Below are 25,620 nucleotides of genomic sequence, written 5' to 3'. Positions count from 1 at the left end.
AATCTCTGGTAGCAACAACTGTCAAACATTTCCGTTTTCTCACATTCTGTCCAGCTAAACGAATTTCCTGAATCTTTGAATACAGAAATGTACTTGATCTAGACTACCAGTTGTCAGACTTTTCTTTTCTGCGTGATTAGATCGCTGCCTTTGTTTGCTGTCGATTGACGTGGTTTGAATTCCGGATGGGACACAGCCTAACAGAAGTACAAGAAGCCGTACTTAACTGACTGACTGACTGAGTTTAGTTTTACGCCGCTTTTAGCAATATTCCAGCAACATCGCGGCGGGGGACACCAGAAATGGGCTTCACACATTGTACCAATGTGGGGATTCGAACCCGGGTCTTCGGCGTGACGAGCCAACGCTTTAACCATTAGGCTACCCCACCGCCCCCGCACTTAACTGAGAAGGTATAATCTCAAATAAAAGATATAAATTGTATCTAAAGTGGGTTGTCACTGTATGTAGGGGTACTATGTAGTCACTGTATATAGGTGTACTAGGTTGTCACTCTATCTAGGTGTACTAGGTTGTCTCTGTATGTAGGTGTACTGGGTTGTCGCTGTATCTAGGTGTACTGAGTTGTCACTGCATGTAGGTGTACTGGGTTGTTGCTGTATGAAGGTGTACTGGGTTGTCACTGTATGTAGGTGTACTATGCTGTCTCTGTATGTAGGTGTACTAGGCTGTCTCTGTATGTAGGTGCACTGGGTTGTCTCTGTATGTAGGAGTACTGGGTTATCACTGCATAAAGGTGTACTGAGTTGTCGCTGTATGTATGTGTACTACGTTGTCTCTGTATGTAGGTGTACTGGGTTATCGCTGTATGTACATGTAGATGCACTGATGTGTCTCTTATGTAGGTGTACTGGGTTCTCTCTGTATGTAGATGTACTGGGTTGTCGCTGTATGTACATGTAGGTGCACTGATGTGTCTCTTATGTAGGTGTACCAGGTTGTCTCTGTATGTACATGTAGGTGCTCTGATGTGTCTCTTATGTAGGTGTACTGGGTTCTCACAGTATGTAGATGTACTGGGTTGTTACTTTTTTCTAGGTGTACTGGGTTGTCTCTGTATGTAGGTGTACCGAGTTGTCACTGTATATAGGTGTACTGGGTTGTCACTGTATGCAGGTGTACTAGGTTGTCACTGTATGTAGGTGTACTAGGTTGTCACTGTATGTAGGTGTACTAGGTTGTCACTGTATGTAGGTGTACTGGGTTGTCACTGTATGTAGGTGTACTAGGTTGTCACTGTATATATTTGTACTAGGTTATCACTGTATGTAGGTGTACTAGGTTGTCACTGCATCTAGGTGTACTAGGTTGTCACTGTATGTAGGTGTACTGACTTGTCACTGTATGTTGATTTACTGGGTTGTCACTGTATATAGGTGTACTAAGTTGTCACTGTATTTGGTGTACTGGGTTGTCTCTGTATGTAGGTGTACTGGGTTGTCAATGCATGTAATTGTACTGGGTTGTCACTGTTATGTATGTGTACTGGGTTCTCTCTGTGCGTGGGTGTACTGAGCTGTCACTATATGTAGGTGTACTAGGTTTTTGCTGTGTGTAGGTGTACTGATTTTCACTGTATGTTGGTGTACTGGGTTGTCTCTGTTTGCAGGTGTACTGGGTGGTCACTCTGTATGTAGGTGTACTGGATTGTCTCTGTATGTAGGTGTACTAGGTTGTCTCTGTATGTAGGCGTTCTGGGTTGTCACTCTATGTAGGTTTACTAGGTTGTTTCTGTATGTAGGTGTACTGGGTTGTCACTGTATCTAGGTGTACTAGGTTGTCACTGTATGTAGGTGTACTAGTTTGTATCTGTATGTAGGTGTACTGGGTTGTCGCTGTATGTAGGTGTACTAGGTTGCTCTGTATGTAGGTGTACTAGGTTGTTTCTGTATGTAGGTGTACTAGGTTGTCGCTGTTTGTAGGTGTACTGGGTTGTCACTCTATTTAGGTGTACTGCGTTGTCGCTGTATGTATGTGTACTGGGTTCTCTCTGTGTGTGGGTGTACTGAGCTGTCACTGTATGTAGGTGTACTAGGTTTTTGCTGTATTTAGGTGTACTGACTTTCACTGTAGGTTGGTGTACTGGGTTGTCTCTGTTTGTAGGTTTACTGGGTTATCACTCTGTATGTAGGTGTACTGGGTTGTCTCTGTATGTAGGTGTACTGAGGTGTCGCTGTATGTAGGTGTACTGAGTTGTCTCTGTAGGTGGGTTTACTGGGTTTTCTCTGTATGCAGTCGTATTGGTTTGGCTCTGTATGTAGTTTACTGTGTGTCTCTGGATTGTCAGATTTTTTCTCCATTTCAGATGGTATGGCAAACCTCCTGCATTGAAAACGTGCGCAGAAATATGATAATGTATTTTGTCAATATTCCAATGTAACATGTTTCCGTGACTATGGTTTCATAAACAAGAACGTTGTCGTCGATGGATTATGAAGACCTACAAACTGTAAATGGGACAGCAAGGAAACTGAAAGTACAGATGTGAGGTTAAATCACGTCTTTGTTTGTTAGCGAGATGTAAGAAATACTTCCTGGCTGAATTAGAGCATCGCCATAGTAATCAGTAAACACAAGAATTCGTTCACCGTGTCCTTTCATTACGCGGCAGTCAGAAGCACTCCAACAATTGCAGACTGTCTGTGACTTACTGAGACTTGACCAGAAGCCCGAGAGGTTGATATCGTGACACATGAAACCACGTCATGCAATCCAGTGAGTGAGGGAGTGAATATGGTTTTATGCCGCTTTAACAACATTCCAGCAATATCAAATATCGGGACATTAAAGATGGGTACCCGTATGGGGAATGGAACCCGGGTCTTCGGCGTGACAAGCGAACACTTCAACCACTAGGCTACCCAACTGCACCGAAATCCAGGAAGTTACCGACTATCAAATTCAGTGACTCTGGAATTGTCCAAGTGTAAAGTACTCAACCGAGAGGTACTGATCATCAACATGCGAAAATACAGTAACTCATAGAGTGAGTGAGTTAGTTTTACGCCGCTTTTAGCAGTATTCCAGCAATATCACGACAGGGAACACCAAAAATGGGCTTCACACATTGTGCCAATGTAGGGAATCGAACCCAGGTCTTCGGCGTGACGAGCGAACGCCATCACCACGAGGCTACCCCACCGCCCCAGTAACTCATAGAGACACAAGTTCGCAAGTTCATGTTCAGGGCCCTATGCATTCAATCCCCAAAGGAGCATTTTCGCGTTGTTGCAATTTCGCCCTTTAGTGAAATCAAAAACAATAGTATGATCCAATGCGCGACAACGGGACAAAGTGACGATGCAATAAATGGCCAAAACGTCACATTGTCACTGTTGATTTTCACGTTTTGTTTCTTTTTGAAAGGGCGAAACGCGACAATGTTCTTTCCTTGATTCCATAGTTTAATGAAACTTTCTACAAACTGTTAATGTACACAATGAGGCATATTCAGGATGTTTTTCAATTCGCTGTTCATGACTGCTATCTGGGTCAATTCAACAGCTCTTACTGCAAGGTCCTATGCAGCCTGACACTGCAGCTTGAACAAAACGACCCCCAATCTACGCGCGACACCGTCACTTCCTTGAACATCATCCAGCAGGGGTAGGAGGTACCTGGCAGTTGACCGACAGAAGAGAAATACAATCCATGCATATTGTTTAAACATTTCCCTAATTAATATTTATGATGTTTGAGTTCGTTTAGTTTATAGGTAAGAGTAACATTTGTGAATGGCATGACTGACTGTCACCCCGACATATAATAAGCTCGGCCACATTGTATTCTCGGGAAATACGCTCGGCTCGGTGCGACTGCAGAAATATCTGATCACGATATGTGGAGTAAGAAGCCACGGCTTGTTTGAGCGTGAGTGAGTTTAATTTTACGCCGCACTCAGCAATATTCCAGCTATATGGCGGCGGTCTGTAAATAATCGAGATCAGGCAATCTAGTGATCAACAGCATGAGCATCGATCTGCGAAATTGGGAACCGATGACACGTGTCAACCAAGTCAGCGAACTTGACCAGCCGATCCCGTTAGTCGCCTCTTGTGACAAGCACGGGTTACTGGAGGCCAATATTCTAACCCGGACCTTCACGGGAAGAGTGTGTCAGCCCAGGCGTGAAGTTGCCAAGTGCAGTGTTGTTCTACCAGTAGAATTGTATGCAGGTTGTATAATCAGACAGATTGATTGTGTAAACTTGTGAGCAGTAGCGGCGGTGGGTTGTTAGTTTTATTTATAGCTGAGTATGAGAAGCTGGGAGATATTTGTTACAACTGCGGACGTGTTGGGTTGATCTATGAATGAATTCACTTTACTACTGCGGTCAACCTGACATTGCACATGTCATCGTATCCCAGCTGAGTAAATAGTCAGTGAGTGAGTTGAGTTTTACGCCGCACTCAGCAATATTCCAGCTATAGGGCGGCGATCTGTAAATAATCGAGCCTGGACCAGACAATCCAGTGATCAACAGCATGAGCATCGATCTGCGCAATTGGGAAAAGAGTCTACCCAAGGATGTGTGATGGTGTATGGGAAGACACTTGGACTGATATGTTGTATTCTATTAGGTAAATAGTACAACCTGGTGTAATATATAAAAACACATTAGCAGATGGACTCATTGCTTCCGAGTAAAGAGCAACGTGACTGTTATAAAACCACAAACGATTAAATAGATTCCCTCCAGATATGACTCATTTCCCCTACTTTGTTTGTTATTTAAGCAAAAAAGTCATGTAACAGGAGTCAGCAAACAGCCAAGTGTAGATCACCAAAGCCAGTGATTGACATTATGAGCAAATGCACTGATCAGCCTGGGATTGTAGGACTACGTTCTTACGATAGTTTACGATAAGTTGTAACTTTCCGAACGCTTGTCGATCAGGCGTTGCAGGGGGCTTATTCAAACCAGAAATCACACTCCGGCGCAGTGATGACTTAGCATAACATCACTGCCACAGGCTAATTTGCATATCACGTGACCGGACTTTTCTCTTGTTTGTAAACAAACGCGCATATTCATAATAAGAAGAGACTGTCCTAACGCAAGCTTTTCGGCGCGCTCTTCACAATGTTTTACATTGTTACATGTATATTCTTCCACAACTACGACAGTAAGGTTTATGACAGTACATATTTAGATATCAATCTGGTTGCATCGTTTGCTCTTCGTCGGCTTCGGTGACAGCACGTGGATCCGCACAACCTATGTAAACTAAAGATTGCTACGCAAATCGAAATAGTGTCACATGTTTTAGGATATTTTCTCAGTGAAACTAAACCATTCTATCAAAGAATCGTGACATCTTTCTGACCTGTGGCAGAGATACTATGCTGGCTTGCCGCATGGAACTCTGGGTAGGAGAGTGGGCAAAAATGTTACAATTGTGGTGATTGGACACATTAACCACTATACATTACAGACAGGAGTATTTGAAGATATCAGTCGATAAACAGGGAAAAGGCCAAAGGACAAAAGGGCCAAAACTGGAAGGAAGATTAGAATACATTCATTACATGTTGTTGCAGTAGTTCTAATCCTAAACATCTCAGTGAATTAAACAGATATCAACAGATACCTCTGGCTACATTTTGTCACGGTTATCTTTATACCCATGTAACAATCTCAATCTGATTCATTTTCCAAAAAGACAGTTTAAACGAAAATGTAAACAGACAGAAAATTTATGTTGGACAGATGTTATCTCCAGCTATGCAGACTTGCGAAGTGATGATAAATCTGATATCCATACTTTAATAAATTTAATCCAATTAAATATGTACCATCCTTTGTCCGCTGGCATGACAAAGGATTAATATAACAATACAAAACAGAAAAAAAAAAAAAGTTTTCACGAATTTATGGCCGAACCACGTCAGTGGAATAATCAATGTAGTGTGTGGAGTGATGATGTATTGAACTTTAAAGATGTGTGAATTATGAACATTTGAACTACTAACTACTCTGGTCACATACCAACACCTGACTGTATGATGATCACTCTATATATTACTACTACATATTGATACAAATATAATAATAATAATAATAATTTTCTGAACGTTCCCCCCAAAAAAAACTGAGTTTAAAAGGTTTTTTTTGTTCTATAAAACATGTTTAGATGTTTACTAGTCAGTAAATGTGGTATATCATTGGTCTTGTCATTCTGAAATGTGTACTTAACCACATTTTGGGGTCAAATTTTCCTAATATCAATGTTCACAAATATTGTAAAAATAAATGCAAATAAGCAAATTAATTCATATTATGCCAATTAGGATTGATCAAACACACTCAACCTGCATGTATTTTTGTTTGAACTTAAATTTTGTTTTCGTTTTGTTTTTACAAAATGTAACATGCTTGTCCTGTTATTTTATGTCCTGACTGTTACCAGTGTATGAAGTTCCTGCAGTAGTTTCCCCCTGGAGCTGGATTGTAATTCTACTTCCTGTGTCTGCCCCTGGAGCTTGATTGTAATATTACTTCCTGTGTCTCCCCCCTGGAGCTGGATTGTAATTCTACTTCCTGTGTCTGCTTGAGCTACTTTCAATGGATATGTTGCCCAGAAATGGAAGAGGTGGAAGGCATGTCCTTTGAAATCATTTGGGGATCATTCATTCTTTTATTTTAGATTTACTTACAATTTTTTTGACCGTTGCTGTCTAAAGCGTTACCATTCTGCAAAGTTCCTTGTAACGGTTAGGACACAATGATTTGTATTTTAAAACGTTATTCTGTAATGTTTAAAATATAACAAACGTATAATTACTTTAAGAGTTAAGATAGTTTAAGCATGTAATTTTACTGTTCAAAGGAGTTTTGATGTAGTACCGGTCTGGACAAATAACAGTAACGGCCTGGACATATCTTTGATACATTTCAATGTTGAAGAATATTTTCTATGGTGTGCTAATAAATTTCTATTTACTTATCTATCTGCTTTAAATGATAAAAAACAAAACGAATTTATGGTGTTAAGTAAACACTTGCAAATCTTTCTAAAACTAAAATCGAACTTGAAACAATGAACGAAGAAGAAATGAAAGGAAATACAAATTCGTAATAGAAGACAATGGTATGAAGAAGGAGAGAAAACAACAATTAATTTTGCCATTTATCAACTGTTATTATTGATAACGGTCAAGAAATAACGGATAGGAAAACAATCATAAATGAACAAAAACGATTTTACGAAAACCTCTATAATTGATGATTGAGCCATTTTCACTAAGATAGTGACACCTTCTTTAAATGAAGACACATCAGATCAACTGGAACGTGAAATTAGCCTTGAAGAACTTGCACATGCTATTATATCAATTAAAAAAGTACTGGATTAGATGGTTCTTCCATCGAATTCTTTAAACTTTTCTGGAATGATCTAACATATGGGCTCTGAGATATGTTAGGGACACGTTTTACCTTCGTTCTATGATTATAACGATGAATAGAGGAGTTGTACTGTGTCAATCTCAGGCAAGATCATATAACAGTAAGTTAACCCATATTTCACTGGAATCTTCCAAGTTTATTCCTTAGAACGGGTAAAAAACTGCAAAACAATACAAAAACTGTAAATAGCTTCCATATATCAAATTTTTAAAAGACAAAGGACATATTCCTCATGAACTGAATAACAGATAAACCACCTTTGAGTGCTATATCTAATGGACAATGTATAAATCAAAACTCTTTTTACGGACGCTTCAAACCATTATCTCGAACATGTGGAGTGCATACCAATTACGACATTACCCAGTTGCATTAAATATTACATTTCCTTGTTACTAATGCATCTGCTACTGTATACACCAACCTGATGAAGTTGTTTACATATAATTACTGTGAAACTGAAACGCATACCTAAATCAATGAAAGCGAAGATGACGGTCCCACAATAATAAACATATTGAGCATACTTGGAAGGGTAAATTGTATTTCATACATTCATACATTCTCAAGAAACATCAGTGATCATTCGAATGTACTACTTACTCTATGCAAGCCATAAGTTGTGCCTCTTGTACACGCATTTGGGAGATTGGCTCCCAAACCGAAACCCAATAAGACCATGCGGTCTGGCCCATCACTTTTTATCTCCCTCCCAGAGAGTTTCAAAACAACTAACACACGGAAAAGAAAACAAGCGTAAGTAAAATGTGAAAAAGAACAGAGATTAGAATGGGCAACAGAACAGGAGTGATTCCTTGTATCGCTAAACCAGGCAAAGACAGAAGATTTTGTGAAGAATTGGCGTCCTATCTCACTCGTAAATGCATTATACAAACTGATAAGTACATGTATAACAAACAGAATTAAAAAGGCACTAAATCGCCTTGTAAATGAAAACCAAACTGGGTTCATCCCTGGAAGGGGCATTTCAGAAAATACCAGACTTCTTTACGCTATAATGTTTGAAATCAAAACAAAAAACAAAAAAGGTCTTTGATCTTGATAGATTTTGAAACAGCCTACTCGATACTGTCTCTATGAAATTTATCATGATGGCCTGTGATAAATTCGGTTTTTGTTGTCATGTACACTATATAGGTTAATATATTGATTTCTAATTCATTATCATGCATCACACTGAATGGGCATTTGTCTTCGTTTTATGATAATAAAGGGGTTGTAGACGGGGTGATCCAATCTCTCCATACTCATTTATATTTGTAACCGAAATATGAGGTATAATGATAAGAGACAAGAATAAAACAAAGGGTATATTGTTAAACGAAACTGAACATATCACTGGCCAATATGATGACGATTCTGAATTATTCCTAGACTTTTCGGAAGTCTCTCTGAATGAAGCAATGAAAACACTTAACACTTTCTACGATATGTCTGGTCTGAATATAAACATTGACGAAACAAAAGCGGTTTGGATTGGTGCAATGGTTGGTTGTAAAATAAACTTTATCCCATGATTTCAAGCTGGACTGGATTTGTGACAATATTGATGCCTTGGGAATAAGCTAAATACTCATCTAGAAAACCTGTGGGTGATCAATACAAAGAAGAGACTTGAACACATTAATAAAATCCTTTTGAACTGGCAACGAAAAATAACCGTTATTAAAAGGTAGATCATACATTATAACTATGTAATGTGAATAACGAATTGCTTGCTTTGGAATTTGGTGCTATGACATTTTCTGTTATTAAATAATAATGTAATGAATATATAGGTTTTTAAATGAAACTCATTTGGACTTTGTACTTAAAATGTTTTTGAATACAGACTTGTTCGATAGTTATATTCCAAATAAGGTCGTTACGATAAGGCCCCGGGACGCCCCCTGGATGAATAGTGAGGTACGTAAATTGATTCGTAAACGCAATCGCCATCATAAATTCGCAAAAAGGCGTAACTCACCAGGCCATCTGACTGGGCACTTTTTACATTGAGTAGAAATAAAGTCATATCCACAGTAAGAAATGCAAAGATGTACATGAATAAAATTGATGAACAAATGAATAATGAACATGGTACAAAAACATGGTGGCGTTTAGTTAAGAATTATATAAAAAGTAAACACACCACCAATATTAATACTTTTCCTTCGATAATCCATAACGATAAACTATATGATGATGGTGCTGAAATAGCAAACATTATGTATGATTTCTTTGCAGATCAGGCAAGAGTAGCTGCTCCTAATAGGGATATTCCTGAAATTCGTTTAGAGGTAGATAACCCATTATGTGACATAACACTCAGTCCTTCATCACCTTACTGCCCAGCCAATTATGTTAATTATGTTGTTTTCTTTGCTACATTGTTACATTCAGTGTATATATACATCCCCCCTTCTTCATGTTCCATTCCTCCTTGACAACGGTACAAGAATCTGAATCGAAACGTCACACTCACGAATAAAAGAAGTTGTTATCCATAAAGTTTGTTCTATATTTTCAGTCATCTCTCGCTCCTGAGCTGGATCACCAGTATTCGGTGCTGCTGTATTCTCAAATCATGTACTATCACGTCACATTGTAATCAGGTAACCTGTCCCTTGCTATTACTTCTAATGTTATAACACTACAAAAATGACATGGTTTCCTGAAACCTGGAAACCATCCGTAAAGTGGGCAATTGGGGAATCCAGTTCGTTTCCATTCACTGAAACTGAGTAACTGAGTTTCCAACTAGATTCCATTTTAGATTCTTTGATTTTAATTTCTGTAAATGGAAACCAACAATAAACTAAGAGACGCATTTCATTTCTTCCCATTCCTTTTTATTCACTATCAACTCATACATGTGATAGGCAGAAAAATGAAGCAGTATCCTGTTTCCGCTGCCATACACACAAACTTCACAATAATCATACTCAACATACAAATGGTGGGATAACGGAACAACGACTATAAAATGGCCGTTGTCCAGCGCCGGGCACACTTCTCAGTTTTTTTGTTTTTGTTTGTGTTTTTGTGTGTTTTTGTAGTAACACCACTCTTTCAAAATTTCTATTTCTTCTACCCCCCGCCTCATTTCTTAATAAGTGTACTACCCCTCGCCGAAATATCTTAGTTGTGCGTGCGACGTTAAATAAAGCAAATAACTACTACTACCAGGCACAGTTAGTCTCGACTGGGATAATTGAGGCAGGTCCAGGGTTCAGTTGTCTACTTTGTCAAACTGAGGATGAGAAACATTCTTTATCTAAAAATAAAAATAAATAAATTAAAACAATGATAAATATATACAAGAATAACACTTTGAAAGATGAATTGACTCAACATTTAAAAAGGTACATTGGTCAAACTTTATATTTACCTGTTTTTGTTGAACCAAGATGTTGAGTGTGTGGAAAGAACTGATATTGTGGGATACCAAATCACTCTACTGTTATAATTTTGATATATATGACACATGAAGTGTTTCACGTGTGTACGACAATAACTGTGGAGTCTGACGAGCTTACATGAACAATCATCAGTTTTAAATTTTATCATTTATTACAATCTTGATTTTTATTTAATACCAATTATTTATCGTCATTTCATATCATGGGGAATTTTGAAAATCTTAATAGATGAATGATATTCTACGATGAGTAACAATTTTACTGTAGTAATGAAAATTCCTAAACGTCAAAAAGTTAAATTTGAGGGGAAAATCGGTTTAATTATGTTTGCTTTAGAATGTGAAAGAGTATAAGCATTTAGGAAGTTTAGTATAATGGCATTGAAACAATTGTCAGTCCGGTACATACATTACAGATTTCTCAATAACTAGAATATCAGGGAATTAAGGGCTACTGATGCAGAGGGGTTCTTGTTTCGAGCCAACGTGTTAATTGCCGCGATCCGTTGTCGGATGGGCAGTGTCTGCCCTCTCGACCGTGACAGACACGGGACTGGGCATCTGACCACCTCAGCAGACTTGTCATGCGAGCCGTTCTATTATCTGAACGCTGATTGGTTCGTTACACCCTTTTCTACCTTATCTGGCTAGTTTACATGACATCGTATGCAACTACAAAAACACGTGTACCCGTGTATCGAAGAGAGGATATAGTTTCTGAATATTTGTTTTACAAAAAATTCCTTGCAACGGTTCATTGCTACAGTATTACACTTGCGGACAATCTCAGCAGATTCTCAGAACGGTTTATGTAAATATAGTTTCTTATGGAAGCATGTTATTATTTTATCTTTTTCACAAATGTTAATATGATTTCAGGACCTTGATGGTGACATTGATCAAACCCCTCTTCTGCCAAAACCCACCCAAAAGAGGAAGAGGAAGGCTGCAGCTGATACTCGGATGCGCAGAAAGCTCCAGGTTGACCAAGTTCAAGTGCAGGTAATGTTTTTTAAATGAATGTTCATTCTCATTTCATCTTTGCGTTGCACTTATCAGGATAAGCTAAGAACTTCTAATTCACATATGTTCACAGAATGACAGCACAGATAAGGAGCTGGGATCTGCACCAACAAGACTTACAACATGCTGTCCAAGTTCACCCAAAGGCCCATCAACACACCATCAGGCAGTCAGGGTATGTTATTTTTAGCATTGACTTGCGTATAAAGTATTGTTTGTCTAAACGATGTGTTAAAATGGATTCTGGAACTCTCGTTGTTTTTTTGCTTGACTCTAATTCTATATCTCTATGTTCAGGAATCGGCTGCTTCATTAGATGTCACAGAACTGCGGACTATTGTGACAGAACTGCTGTTTTGTATATATATTTAATGTCTTGTGTTTTATGAATTGAATCTTAATGATATATTAATATTATGAAAGTTGTTGATTTATTTCTTAATCCTTGATTGAAGTGAAACCAATTGTTGTAACCAGCTCACGATATCTAACCAGACCATACACACACAAAGAACACAAAGTGGAGCTGTTATCTGACTGATTGGCAAATAACAGAATGTGACACATCTGTGTGTATTCATGTCGCACATAACTCTCAAGGTCATAAATCTACATACCTCAAGAGCAATTACAAGCAAAGTGAATGTAAAGTCATAAATCTACATACCTCATTATGAGCAATTACAAACAAAGTGAATATCTGGTCATAAATCTAGACACACCTGTGTGTAATTCATTAGGTATGTTACATACACCACATCACATTTATGGGTGAACTGTCACAACATGGATGTGACGATAATATATACACAAGAATACACAGTTATACCGGTAATGATATATATATTTAGTTAGAGTGTACGTTCCACAATAGGACTCAACACATAGGAAATAACAAGTTAACAATAACAAGTTCTGCCATTGGGGAACAGGGTCTCTTTGCAATTGTTGACGATGGCTAGTGTGAGTGGTTGCTGTCTGGGTGGTGTGAGTGGTTGCTGTCTGGATGGTGTTAGTGGTTGCTGCCTGGGTGGTGTGAGTGGCTGCTGTCTGGGTGGTGTGAGTCGTTGCTGCCTGGATGGTGTAAGTGGTTGCTGCCTGGGTGGTGTGAGTGGTTGCTGTCTGGCTAGTGTGAGTGGTTGCTGTCTGGATGGTGTGAGTGGTTGCTGTCTGGGTAGTGTGAGAGGTTGCTGCCTGGATGGTGTGAGTGGTTGCTGTCTGGATGGTGTGAGTGGTTGCTGCCTGGATGGTGTGAGTGGTTGCTGTCTGGGTGGTGTGAGTGGTTGCTGTCTGGATGGTGTGAGTGGTTCCTCTCTGGGTGGTGTGAGTGGTTGCTGTCTGGGTGGTGTGAGTGGTTGCTGTCTGGATGGTGTGCGTGGTTGCTCTCTGGGTGGTGTGAGTGGTTGCTGTCTGGATGGTGTGAGTGGTTACTCTCTGGGTGGTGTGAGTGGTTGCTGTCTGGGTAGTGTGAGTGGTTGCTGTCTGGATGGTGTGAGTGGTTACTCTCTGGGTTGTGTGAGTGATTGCTGTCTGGATGGTGTGAGTGGTTACTCTCTGGGTGGTGTGAGTGGTTGCTGTCTGGATGATGTGAGTGGTTACTCTCTGGGTGGTGTGAGTGGTTGCTGTCAGAGTGGTGCGAGTGGCTGCTGGTTGGGTGTTGTGAGTGGTTGCTCTCTGGATGGTGTGAGTGATTACTGTCTGGGTTGTGTGAGTGATTGCTGTCTGGATGGTGTGAGTGGTTGCTGTCTGGATGGTGTGAGTGGTTGTTGTCTGGATGGTGTGAGTGGTTGCTGTCTGGATGGTGTGAGTGGTTTTCTCTGGATGGTGTGAGTGGTTGCTGTCTGGGTGCTGTGAGTGGTTACTGTCTGGATGGTGTGAGTGGTTACTCTCTGGGTTGTGTGAGTGATTGCTGTCTGGATGGTGTGAGTGGTTGCTGTCTGGGTGGTGTGAGTGGTTGCTGTCTGGATGGTGTGAGTGGTTGCTGTCTGGGTGGTGCGAGTGGCTGCTGGTTGGGTGTTGTGAGTGGTTGCTCTCTGGATGGTGTGAGTGATTACTGTCTGGGTTGTGTGAGTGATTGCTGTCTGGATGGTGTGAGTGGTTGCTGTCTGGATGGTGTGAGTGGTTGTTGTCTGGATGGTGTGAGTGGTTGCTGTCTGGATGCGGAGAGTGGTTGCTGCCTGGATGGTGTAAGTGATTGCTGTCTGGATGGTGTGAGTGGTTATTCTCTGGATGGTGTGAGTGGTTGCTGTCTGGGTGGTGTGAGTGGTTGCTGTCTGGATGGTGTGAGTGGTTACTCTCTGGGTAGTGTGAGTGATTGCTGTCTGGGTGGTGTGAGTGGTTGCTGTCTTGGTGGTGTGAGTGGTTGCTGTCTGGATGGTGTGAGTGGTTCCTGCCTGGATGGTGTGAGTGGTTGCTGTCTAGATGGTGTGAGTGGTTGCTGTCTGGGTGGTGTGAGTGGTTGCTGTCTGGATGGTGTGCGTCGTTGCTCTCTGGGTGGTGTGAGTGGTTGCTGTCTGGATGGTGTGAGTGGTTACTCTCTGGGTGGATTGAGTGGTTGCTGTCTGGATGGTGTGAGTGGTTGCTGTCTGGGTGGTGTGAGTGGTTACTCTCTGGGTTGTGTGAGTGATTGCTGTCTGGATGGTGTGACAGGTTGCTACCTAGATGGTGTGAGTGGTTGCTGTCTGGGTGGTGTGAGTGGTTGCTGTCTGGGTGGTGTGAGTGATTGCTGTCTTGATGGTGTGAGTGGTTGCTGTCTGTATCATGTGAATGGTTGCTGTCTGGGTGGTGTGAGTGGTTGCTGTCTGGGTGTTGTGCGTGGCTGCTCTCTGGTTGGTGTGAGTGATTGCTGTCTGGATGGTGTGAGTGGTTGTTGTCTGGGTGATGTGAGTGGTTGCTGTCTGGATGTTGTGTGTGGTTGCTCTCTGGGTGGTGTGAGTGATTGCTGTCTGGATGGTGTGAGTGGTTGCTGTCTGGATGGTGTGAGTGGTTGCTGTCGGGATGGTGTGACTGGTTGCTGTCTGGGTGGTGTGAGTGGTTGTTGTCTGGATGGTGTGATTGGTTGCTGTCTGGGTGCTGTGAGTGGTTGCTGCCTGGGTGATGTGAGTGGTTGCTGTCTGGGTGCTGTGAGTGGTTGCTGTCTGGGTGATGTGAGTGGTTGCTGCCTGGATGGTGTGAGTGGTTGCTGTCTGGGTGATGTGAGTGGTTGCTGCCTGGATGGTGTGAGTGGTTGCTGTCTGGGTGGTGTGAGTGGTTGCTGTCTGGACGGTGTGAGTGGTTGCTACTTGGATGGTGTGAGAGGTTGCTGCCTGGGTGCTGTGAGTGGTTGCTGCCTGGATGGTGTGAGTGGTTGCTGCCTGAATGGTGTGAGTGGTTGCTGTCTGGATGATGTGAATGGTTGCTGTCTGGGTGGTGTGAGTGGTTGCTGCCTGCATGGTGTCAGTGGTTGCTGACTGGGTGGTGTGAGTGGTTGCTGTCTGGGTGTTGTGCGTGGCTGCTCTCTTTCTGGTGTGAGTGATTGCTGTCTGGATGGTGTGAGTGGTTGTTGTCTGGGTGGTGTGAGTGGTTGCTACTTGGATGGTGTGAGTGGTTGCTGCCTGGGTGCTGTGAGTGGTTGCTGCCTGAATGGTGTGAGTGGTTGCTGTCTGGATGGTGTGAGTGGTTGCTGTCTGGATGATGTGAATGGTTGCTGTCTGGGTGGTGTGAGTGGTTGCTGCCTGGGTGCTGTGAGTGGTTGCTGCCTGGGTGGTGTGAGTGGTTGCTGCCTGAATGGTGTGAGTGGTTGCTGTCTGGATGATGTGAATGGTTGCTGTCTGGGTGGTGTGAGTGGTTGCTGCCTGCATGGTGTCAGTGGTTGCTGACTGGGTGGTGTGAGTGGTTGCTGTCTGGGTGTTGTGCGTGGCTGCTCTCTGGCTGGTGTGAGTGATTGCTGTCTGGATGGTGTGAGTGGTTGTTGTCTGGGTGGTGTGAGTGGTTGCTGTCTGGATGATGTGTGTGGTTGCTCTCTGGGTGGTGTGAGTGGTTGCTGTCTGGATGGTGTGAGTGGTTGCTGTCTGGATGGTGTGACTGGTTGCTGTCTGGGTGGTGTGAGTGGTTGCTGTCTGGATGGTGTGATTGGTTGTTGTCTGGGTGCTGTGAGTGGTTGCTGCCTGGGTGATGTGAGTGGTTGCTCTCTGGGTGCTGTGAGTGGTTGCTGTCTGGGTGATGTGTGTGGTTGCTGCCTGGATGGTGTGAGTGGTTGCTGTCTGGGTGGTGTGAGTGGTTGCTGTCTGGACTGTGTGAGTGGTTGCTACTTGGATGGTGTGAGTGGTTGCTGCCTGGGTGCTGTGAGTGGTTGCTGCCTGAATGGTGTGAGTGGTTGCTGTCTTGATGGTGTGAGTGGTTGCTGTTTGGATGGTGTGAGTGGTTGCTGTCTGGGTGGTGTGAGTGGTTGCTGTCTGGGTGGTGTGAGTGGATGCTGCGTGCATGTGCAGTACTAAAGATAAATAGTAATTACAAGCCTAGATGTGGTTCAGTTGAGACGCATTTCTTTGGAATATATATCTTACTTTGATAGATGTATTGTGTCAGACTATCCGGAGTGATTCATTGACAGACTTTCTGGCGTTTCCATGTTTTATACATGTAACTCCAGTTGTACAAAAAGCCATTTATCGGGTAGTTATATTATATTGTCAAGCACAAGAATTATTTACACGTTGGGATGCAGGAAACATCACGTGGCATTCAAGCTATATTGATCCTAAAGTGTTGAAATAGTTTAGAAACCAAAGACACATCGACAGATTTCTTTCGGCAGTGATGTCTTTGAGATCGTAGTGGACTATTCTTTAGCGGAGCAGAGCTGTTGGATGCTGTGAGCCTCGTGTGCTTGTGAGAGCTAGTTACCAGGGTGAAGTGAGAGCTAGTTACCAGGGTGAAGTGAAAGCTAGTTAACAGGGTGAAGTGAGAGGCTTCTATAGGGTTCTGTGAGGCTTTTGTCAGGGTGTTACAACAATGAGGAAGCTGCTTGGCATCAACTTAACAATTACTTTGGCGGCATCCTTTATTTTTGACATTGAAGAAGGTAAGACTTCGTTATGATTTACCCACTTGTGGCTGATTAGATCGGGAATTAAAACTGTACATCACATCGGCAATATTGCAACCATATTACAATAACCACAAAGGTACACCTGCCACCAAGGTATAAGGTATGTCTAAGAATTCTTACATGGCAGTGTTGATGTGGAATTTGTATTGCATCGTTTTTGTTTAGATTCAGTAGAACTTCATTACTTTTTGTTGAAATTTAGTTAGGAGTGAGTGTGAGGAGTGTGAACACTAAAATAACTAGACTATCACAGGTGGAAACTTAAAACTAGCATTGAGTCATACAACAGTATATCTACAGAACATATAGAGATTAGCTGTAGATCGCCTACAACTGAAGGTACATCACCATATTAGGGACCATATAGGGGCATACGAGTTGTCAGAAATGTATTCTATACAACCCATCAAAAGTTTAAATCACTAGTGTAATTGTAGCCACTTACTTCAGTCAAATGTTCTAAACTAAATTTTGCAACATATTCAATACTGTTTGTACAACTGCGATAGTGTGCGGGTTATCTGATTTTACACTTTTCTGAGTCAAGTGTTATGTGGGTGTCCTCTTGAACAACTATGGGTTAATACAGAACCTTGTGGAACTCTCTAGAAGGTATTTCGACATATGGAACCACTCTTCTCCAGACCCTAGAAATCCAGAACCCCCACCCGGATATAATTTACTTAAAACAAAATATATACTGCATTAGTTTTTGTTCCGAACAAAATCCACTGGCCCATTTACAGCATAGATTCACAACGATTTACACTGGCAGATGGCTGTCTTTGACTTAACGCTTCTTGAAGCAAAATACACGTATTCACACAGAGGTCTGGTAACATTTTTTTCTTCAAATCATGAGCGTTTTAAATTTGTACACATTTGAGTTGTTACCGATGACATCGGGAATATTGCATGACCTATGAAGCATGATCTTCACAGTATGAAAACAAATTAACACAAAATCGTGTTCATCTTCTGGACCTGAATTACAAGTCGAACATACTAGGTGGTACAATTCAATATCAAGCAATTTTCCTTCGTGTAGTTTCGATACTGCTTTGCATCTGTTGACAACTGGTTGATTGTAAATGAATATAACAAACGACTTGATACAACCCGGCTTTACACCCGCTGGACAAAATAATCAGTGACATTGCTATATGTTACATAAGCCTCTTTTCCAGATGCATAAATGGTCTTGAAGGCTCGTGACATTTTAACATGAACACCAAGTCTTCCCAAAATATTTTAATACGGTTTATAGAGTCTGACGCTATTCTAAATAAAAACTAAATACAATTTTCTTTTCCTCTTTTCTTGAGAAAAGCATTTACAATGAAGATGTGGTCATTGTTAACTTCTGAGGTGTCTTGCTCTCTATAATTTGCAAATTATAGAGAGCCTATTTGCAAATTCAAACATTTTATATGAGTTCGTAAATGTTACCAATACCCCACACTAAATGAAACCCCTCTATAGCTGTCCGGAATTTGCAGATATCTGTTTTTCTGTTTAGAGTGAGTGAGTGATCGAATGAATTTGCAGATCTCTGTTTTTATGTTTAGAGTGAGAGAGTGATTGAGTTTAATTTGCAGATCTGTGTTTTTATGTTGAGAGTGAGGGAGTGATTGAGTGAATTTGCAGATCTGTGTTTTTATGTTTAGAGTGAGTAAGTGATTGGGTTTAATTTGCAGATCTCTGTTTTTATGTTTAGAGTGAGTGAGTGATTGAGTTTAATTTGCAGATCTGTGTTTTTATGTTGAGAGTGAGGGAGTGATTGAGTGAATTTGCAGATCTGTGTTTTTATGTTTAGAGTGAGTGAGTGATTGAGTTTAATTTGCAGATCTGTGTTTTTATGTCCAGAGTGAGGGAGTGATTGCGTGAATTTGCAGATCTCTGTTTTGTCCGCAACGCGGAACGGGGGACTATGTATTCAGCGGCGTCCGTTTTTACGTACACACGTCACGATTCTTGTTAAAGCGATATCTTATGCACTCTTCTACCCAATGTCTTCAAATTTGGTGACAGCCTACATTGGGCGATTATTCAGACACCAGTCGATTTGGGTGACCTTGACCTTATTTTCAAGGTCACCACGACACTTTGACCACTTTTCAAACTCTTGTTAAGGCGATATCTCATGAACTGTTGTACCAAATGTCTTCAAATTTGGTGAAAGCCTACATTTGGCGATTATTCAGACACCAGTCGATTTGGGTGACCTTGATCTTATTTTCAAGGTCACCACGACACTTTTACCTCTTTTCAAACTTATTTAAACCCGCTATCTCATAAAGCATTGCACCCACTGTTTTCAATTATGTTGACAGCCAACATTGGGTGACTGCAGGCACCAGTCTTTACAGGCATCTTTTATGTGACCAAAAAAAACAAAACGTAGTAAATATAGATATTCCATTCTTTAGCGGCGGGGGACATTGCCATATCCGTGGCAAACACTTGTTATGTTTAGAGTGAGGGAGTGATTGAGTTTAATTTGCAGATCACTGTTTTTATGTTCAAAATAAGGGAGTGATTGAGTGAATTTGCAGATCTCTCTTTTTATGTTTAGAGTGAGTGCGTGATGAGTGAATTTGCAGATCTCTCTTTTTATGTTTAGATTGAGTGCGTGATGAGTGAATTTGCAGATCTGTGTTTTTATGTTCAGAGTGAGGGAGCGATTGAGTTTAATTTCATGCAGCTTTTAGGAATATCACAGCTGGGGACACCACAGATTGTACCCATGTGGGGAATCTAACCACGGTCTTTGCCCTGATGGGCGAATGTTTTACCCACCAGGCTACCGCCCATTATGTATAGGGACAATAGGTTTGACTTTGTCTCAGGAAACCAACCACAGTCAAATGACTTGAAATAAAAGAAGGCATAATGGTTGCTTCAGACTGTTTCAACATTTCATGAATACCTTCAAACCTAGCTGCTTTAGATTATTAATGACAGCTTCTGTTTCGAGCGTAGTAATTTCAGACCCAGGACTGTAATGGCCTATTTCGTTCACCTTGCCTTCATCACGACGGGAGTATTACTACCACCGGCATTAAAACAGTAGTAACAGTATCTTCTTGAAGAAATGTAAAAAGAAGTACTATTGTCAATATATGGTTGATTATGGTTTTGACCGCGAATATTTCGCAGTTCTTTCCAGAAACCTGGTCATTTATTCTGTTATTAGTTTGTTTAAAGGTCACATGCAACGTAAAAAACAACTTTGCAGATTCTGATACCTTCGGTATGGACTTACCGAAACAAAGCGTCAAAAATGCAAATTCAACTTATAAAGTTGAAAATAACGCGGTGAAAAAAAACCGTGCGAAATCGGAGTTCAAACGTTTCACTAATTTTCCCCAGACTTTTCTGGGGAATACGAGTTTCAACAGCTGGGCGGCGCTCATAGCACGTGCGCAGTGAAATAGGTTCGCGCAACTTGGAGGCGGGCTGTCTGGTGAATACTCGGTGAAGGCTTTGGTGTGAGCTATTTTCATAATGTTTTCTTGATAACTCACAGGCGCGAGCTTTTTGTATGTTATGACAGTAAATAAACTGTTTATATAATTTCATTTGTCTATTTCTCCACACGTTCTTCTTACCGAGTCACTTTCTCAGTTCGATACTTAAAAGCAATGTCATTATTTAGAGTTGACACAATTTCTAACTGTGATATAGATATGTCGCTGTCAATGTCTTGTTTTATTGACACCTGTGTGTCTGCCTGCCTGTTTGCTAATGACAATATTCAATACACAACTGCGATCACTGACCACATGCAATTTGAACTTAACACCAATCAGGCTATACACCATAAACAAAACGCATTGATTTATGGCCCGAGTTCGGTCTCTGTCACATTATGTAATTACACAGACAGGCAGGTGTGATACTTGAACACATGACATGTTATGATGTCTGTAGATTGCAAAATGTTATACACAAAAAAATGAGCATGTATTTACAAAACCCAACTTTCTATATATACACACTCAATGAGCCGTGAAGGCGGCATCTGCTAATGAACAAGCCGTTACACTTGAGTGCACACCCACCCACTCTGACTGGGTTCGGTATCCCGGCTGCTTCGTTTCGAGGGAGGTAAACCCAAGTACAAAATATTGCACTTTTGATCAGCGATTATACGCTTATAATTTCGTGCTTTCAAATTTACACAGATTCCCGAACGTTGGTTGATTGAGAGCGCGGTCATGTGATCTAAATTTCAAGGTTCATTACTCTTTAACCCCCTCTAATCGTTCATACTTGTGTAAACACCGTTCATACGTGTGTGAACGTTTTTCGCTTCGGTTTCAAGGACCCCCAATAATTGGTGATACCAATTTCGCGAACGAACCTGTTTCAAGTCACCCCAAGTTTGGCAATGTCACTACCAAACGGATTGCCGAACATTGTTCCTTTTCACAGGAGTTTAATGTCTCGCAGTTTGCGGGTTCATCCGGCGGTTTTCTGCCCCGAGGTCTGTTTAACAACTGCTCAATAAATTTCACAATAAACAATCACAAATAAATAGAATACAACAAGATCTGTTTCCTATTCGCCACGTCGCACAACTTCGAAGTCGGTCAGTGTATTATTACGCGGTCAAACAAGGTATTTACAAGTGAAAAGGTACAATGCCAGTTTGTTAAAATGGTATTGTTATTGCTTCTGATATTTGTTTCTGTTTGATACTGTTATTGATTATACTTATTAAAGCAGTTTCAAACCTCATAACGAATTTGTTGTTATATTTTAAAGATCGAATACTTTGAGAACTATTTCTTCAAGGGTTGGGATACATGTGTAAAAAAGAATCGTTGTGTATACAAACATCGCTGCAATAGGTACGTTCTTGAACCGAATGGCATTACAACATTTTACAGGTATTAAAACACACTAAACAATGATCATCTACAAGTGGGTGGAAAACGTATGTGTAAACTTCAAAGTGCGAAATTATAGCAACTTCTTGTTAATTGCAAACTCGCTCGTTCACACGAGTTTGAACACGAGTTTGAACACCGCTTGGACATCGTTCATTTGTCAGTGCAAACACACAAACTGACATTCAATTCTTAAATAATTTTGTTTATTTGTTTTTTCATAATCAGCAATGCATATTATATGTCATGAAGAAGTGATAAATGTGTTTTAATTATGTTTGATGTTTTGGTTGCATGTGACCTTTAAGGTATTTGCTCTTTTCGGATCTGTATTCAAATTTTGATTGTTTACATACAGTTACATAAATACTTTTGTTTGTTTGGGCCTAACTTCGCACTTAGCAATATTCCAGCTATTTGTCGGTGGTCTATGGAATAGTAGAGTCTCTACAAGACAATACAGTGGTCATTCCTACGGGGCCGAGTCTGCACATAAACACTTTAAAAACTAAAGGAGTTTCTTAGAATACACATTTCTTCATTGGCACATAAGTAGGTGACGGCACCTCGCGAGACCTTCGTTCTCCCGGTGACAAAGAACCTACACTTGGTCCGGTCTAGCAAGGTCATATTTGGCGGTCGCGCAATTTGGAACCAGAACTGGTCCTTGAATATACGCTTGTCACCGTAAATCTGGTACCGGAAGTAAGCTGGGCCCCGTCTCGCATATCGTAAGCTGGCGCGCGTAAAAGAAGCTGGCAACCAGCTTAATACCGGGAGAAGCGCCTGGAGACATACATGACCTATACTACCCATCAGAAGTTTAGACTAACTTAAAGCGCTCACTATATGTTATGTATGTATGTATGGTTACATCGAAGTTGAATTTCTTGGGGGAACCAACTGCAAACCTTATGCAGATGAATTGCACGAGGATCATGCATCAAATTGCTGTAAAGCATGTGCAGATATCATGCATGGGAACAGCTGCGTTTTGGTGTAAAGTTTTGTCACGAATTCGTCAAATTTCACTGACTTTGGGAATACATACATAGTTACATTTTAAGACAGCACTGAAGATAACGATCTGTCAAGAGCTGTTTTAGTTGGTTTAGCTTGGCCAGAAGAAATATCATTGTAAAAATCTTGAGGATGATTAATGACTCGGAATGACATTTTGTAGTGCCTGAAGGCAAGACATTGAATCTGAGAACATGATGTGTTTGCTGTCTCAAAGATGATAACCCGTGAAGATCCGGGTGGAAAAGGTCTTCAGCAACCCATGCTTGCAACAAAAGGCTTGTCGTAAGAGGTGACTAACGGGATCGACTGGTCTGGCTCGCTGACTTGGTTGACACATGTCATCGGTTCACAATTGCGCAGATCGATGTTCATGCTGTTGATCACTGGATTGTCTGGTCCAGACTCGATTATTTACAGACCGCCGCAATATAGCTGGAATATTGCTGAGTGCGGCGTAAAACTAAACTCACTCACTCACTCAAAGATAATGGATCTCCGTTAACCAATACATCTGAAATCGCCAACAAACCTGGCGACACCATTCCTTATCATCAAGTTCCAGAGACACCAACAGCATCAGGAGGAGAAACCAAACACTGTTAACCCCGATAAAGGATGTTCTCCCATGAATTACACACTGCCCTCGGGCAAGCTCTTGACACTGCGACAGGAGCTGATGATATTCACCATTAGCTCCTGACACACCTGCCTGATTCATGTTTGGAAGCACTACTCAATATATTTGGTGACATTTTGACGAACGGTAAATATCCTTCCTAATGACGTGGATGATTTCAACATTTCATGCCGTGGTAAGAACATGCAAAGTACAACTCTGCCTTAACAAAATCCAAAACTGGGCCAATGAAAATGACTTTAAGTTTTCAAAATCCAAAACAAATTGTATTGACTTTTGTCGTAAATATAAACCACACAGGGATCCAGACTAGTCTTTAGATGGTTCTCACATCAAGGTAGTAGAAGAGGCGAAATTCCTGGGACTCATATTCGACCGTCACTTGACATTCGTACCAAACATAAAATACTTGAAAACCAAGTGCTTGAAGGCTCTTGCCTTACTCAAAGTAAATTACAGAGTGGGGAGGATATCAGACTACCCTCCTTCACTTGTACAGATCATTGGTTCGCAGTAAACTAGATTATGGCTCCATTGTCTATGGTGGAACCTGTAAAAGCAGTTTTAAAAAATAGATTCTATCCACCAACAAGGCCTTAGGCTCTGTTTCGGAGATTTTAGGACCTCTCCGGTAGACAGTCTATATGCAGAGGCCAACAAACCTTCCCTTGAACAACGCCGCATTAAACTCTCACTGCAGTATATCACTAAATTACGTTCAATTAAATCCAATCCAACATACAATTGTGTTTTCAACCATCTCTATGAAAACGTGTTTCGCAATCTGCCAAGTCTGGTTCCATCACAACTTGGATTGAGGGGCAGATTATCTCAATTCATGTCTCAGTTTTTAAACAACAGATAATTTCAAGTACGAGTTGATTCCACACCGTCTGATTATTTCCACCAAGATCAGGCATCCCTCAAGGCAGCATCCTGTCTGTCACACCTTTTAGCATCAAAATTAACAGCCTCACTATCGCTTTCACCAGTTGATATGTCGCTTTTCGTGGATGATTTTAATATTTCATGTCTTGGTAAGAACATGCACGCAATAGAAAGCAGTATAACTCCGCCTTAAAAACATCTAAAAATGGGCCAGGGTGTCTCTCAACGCAGCATCCTATCTGTCAGATTAACAGTCTCTCAGACTTGTGGTAAAGGGGCACTTTTTGTGGATGGTTTCAACATGCTATAGAAATGGAGCTATAACTCTGACTTAACAAATTTAGATTCTATACTCAATATCATAGCACATAACCGACTCCTATCTTCCCCAACCTTGCAGATGGTGAAGCTAGAGGTGGACCTTACCCTTACCAACCTTTAAAAATCCGAAACAAATCGTTTGGTGTTCCAACAGGAATACAACTAGTTACGTTCTAAGCATAACAGCCATAGACCCATTTTCACAGACGGATCCAAGGATGATGGCCAAGTTGCCAGTACTACAGTAATTGGACCCAAGACTGTCTCCTCTAGAATCCCTGACAATTTCACTGTTGTGGCCAAAGCTATCTTTAGGGTATTGACTTAAACGACAACACCTTTAAAACAGATCCATCTTCTTCTCAGATCCATTACCTTGCCTTCGAAACATCCCGGACATTTCAGAAGTTTACAACGATCTTTCTACTGGCCAATATGACATCGTCCTCTGCTGGTTACCTGGTCATGAAGACACTAGATGCTATACAGAGACCAATGCTGGTTACCTGGTCATGAAGACACTGGATGCTATACAGAGACCAATGCTGGTTACCTGGTCATGAAGACACTGGATGCTAATACAGAGACCGATGCTGGTTACCTGGTCATGAAGACACTGGATGCTATACAGAGACCAATGCTGGTTACCTGGTCATGAAGACACTGGATGCTATACAGAGATCGATGCTGGTTACCTGGTCATGAAGACACTGGATGCTATACAGAGACCAATGCTGGTTACCTGGTCATGAAGACACTGGATGCTAATACAGAGACCGATGCTGGTTACCTGGTCATGAAGACACTGGATGCTAATACAGAGACCGATGCTGGTTACCTGGTCATGAAGACACTGGATGCTAATACAGAGACCAATGCTGGTTACCTGGTCAT

The 25,620-nt window shown here is 41.1% G+C and overlaps 1 protein-coding gene across 1 annotated transcript in view; it reads right to left on the bottom strand.

Moving 5' to 3' along the window:
• The window catches only part of LOC124264517, a 166,090-nt gene that overhangs the window by 28,912 nt on the left and 111,558 nt on the right, over positions 1-25,620 (bottom strand). The window contains exon 6 of the mRNA XM_046699257.1: positions 6,865-6,872. Within this exon, the coding sequence (XP_046555213.1) occupies positions 6,865-6,872 (8 nt within the window). The remainder of the gene's footprint in view (positions 1-6,864; positions 6,873-25,620) is intronic.

Source organism: Haliotis rubra, unplaced genomic scaffold, assembly GCF_003918875.1.
Source record: "Haliotis rubra isolate DU_JTF1 unplaced genomic scaffold, ASM391887v1 Scf929, whole genome shotgun sequence".
NCBI classification, from domain to species: Eukaryota; Metazoa; Mollusca; class Gastropoda; order Lepetellida; family Haliotidae; genus Haliotis; species Haliotis rubra.
The sequence above is the reverse complement of the archived record's forward strand: the minus strand, read 5'-3'. Positions and strand labels throughout refer to the sequence as shown.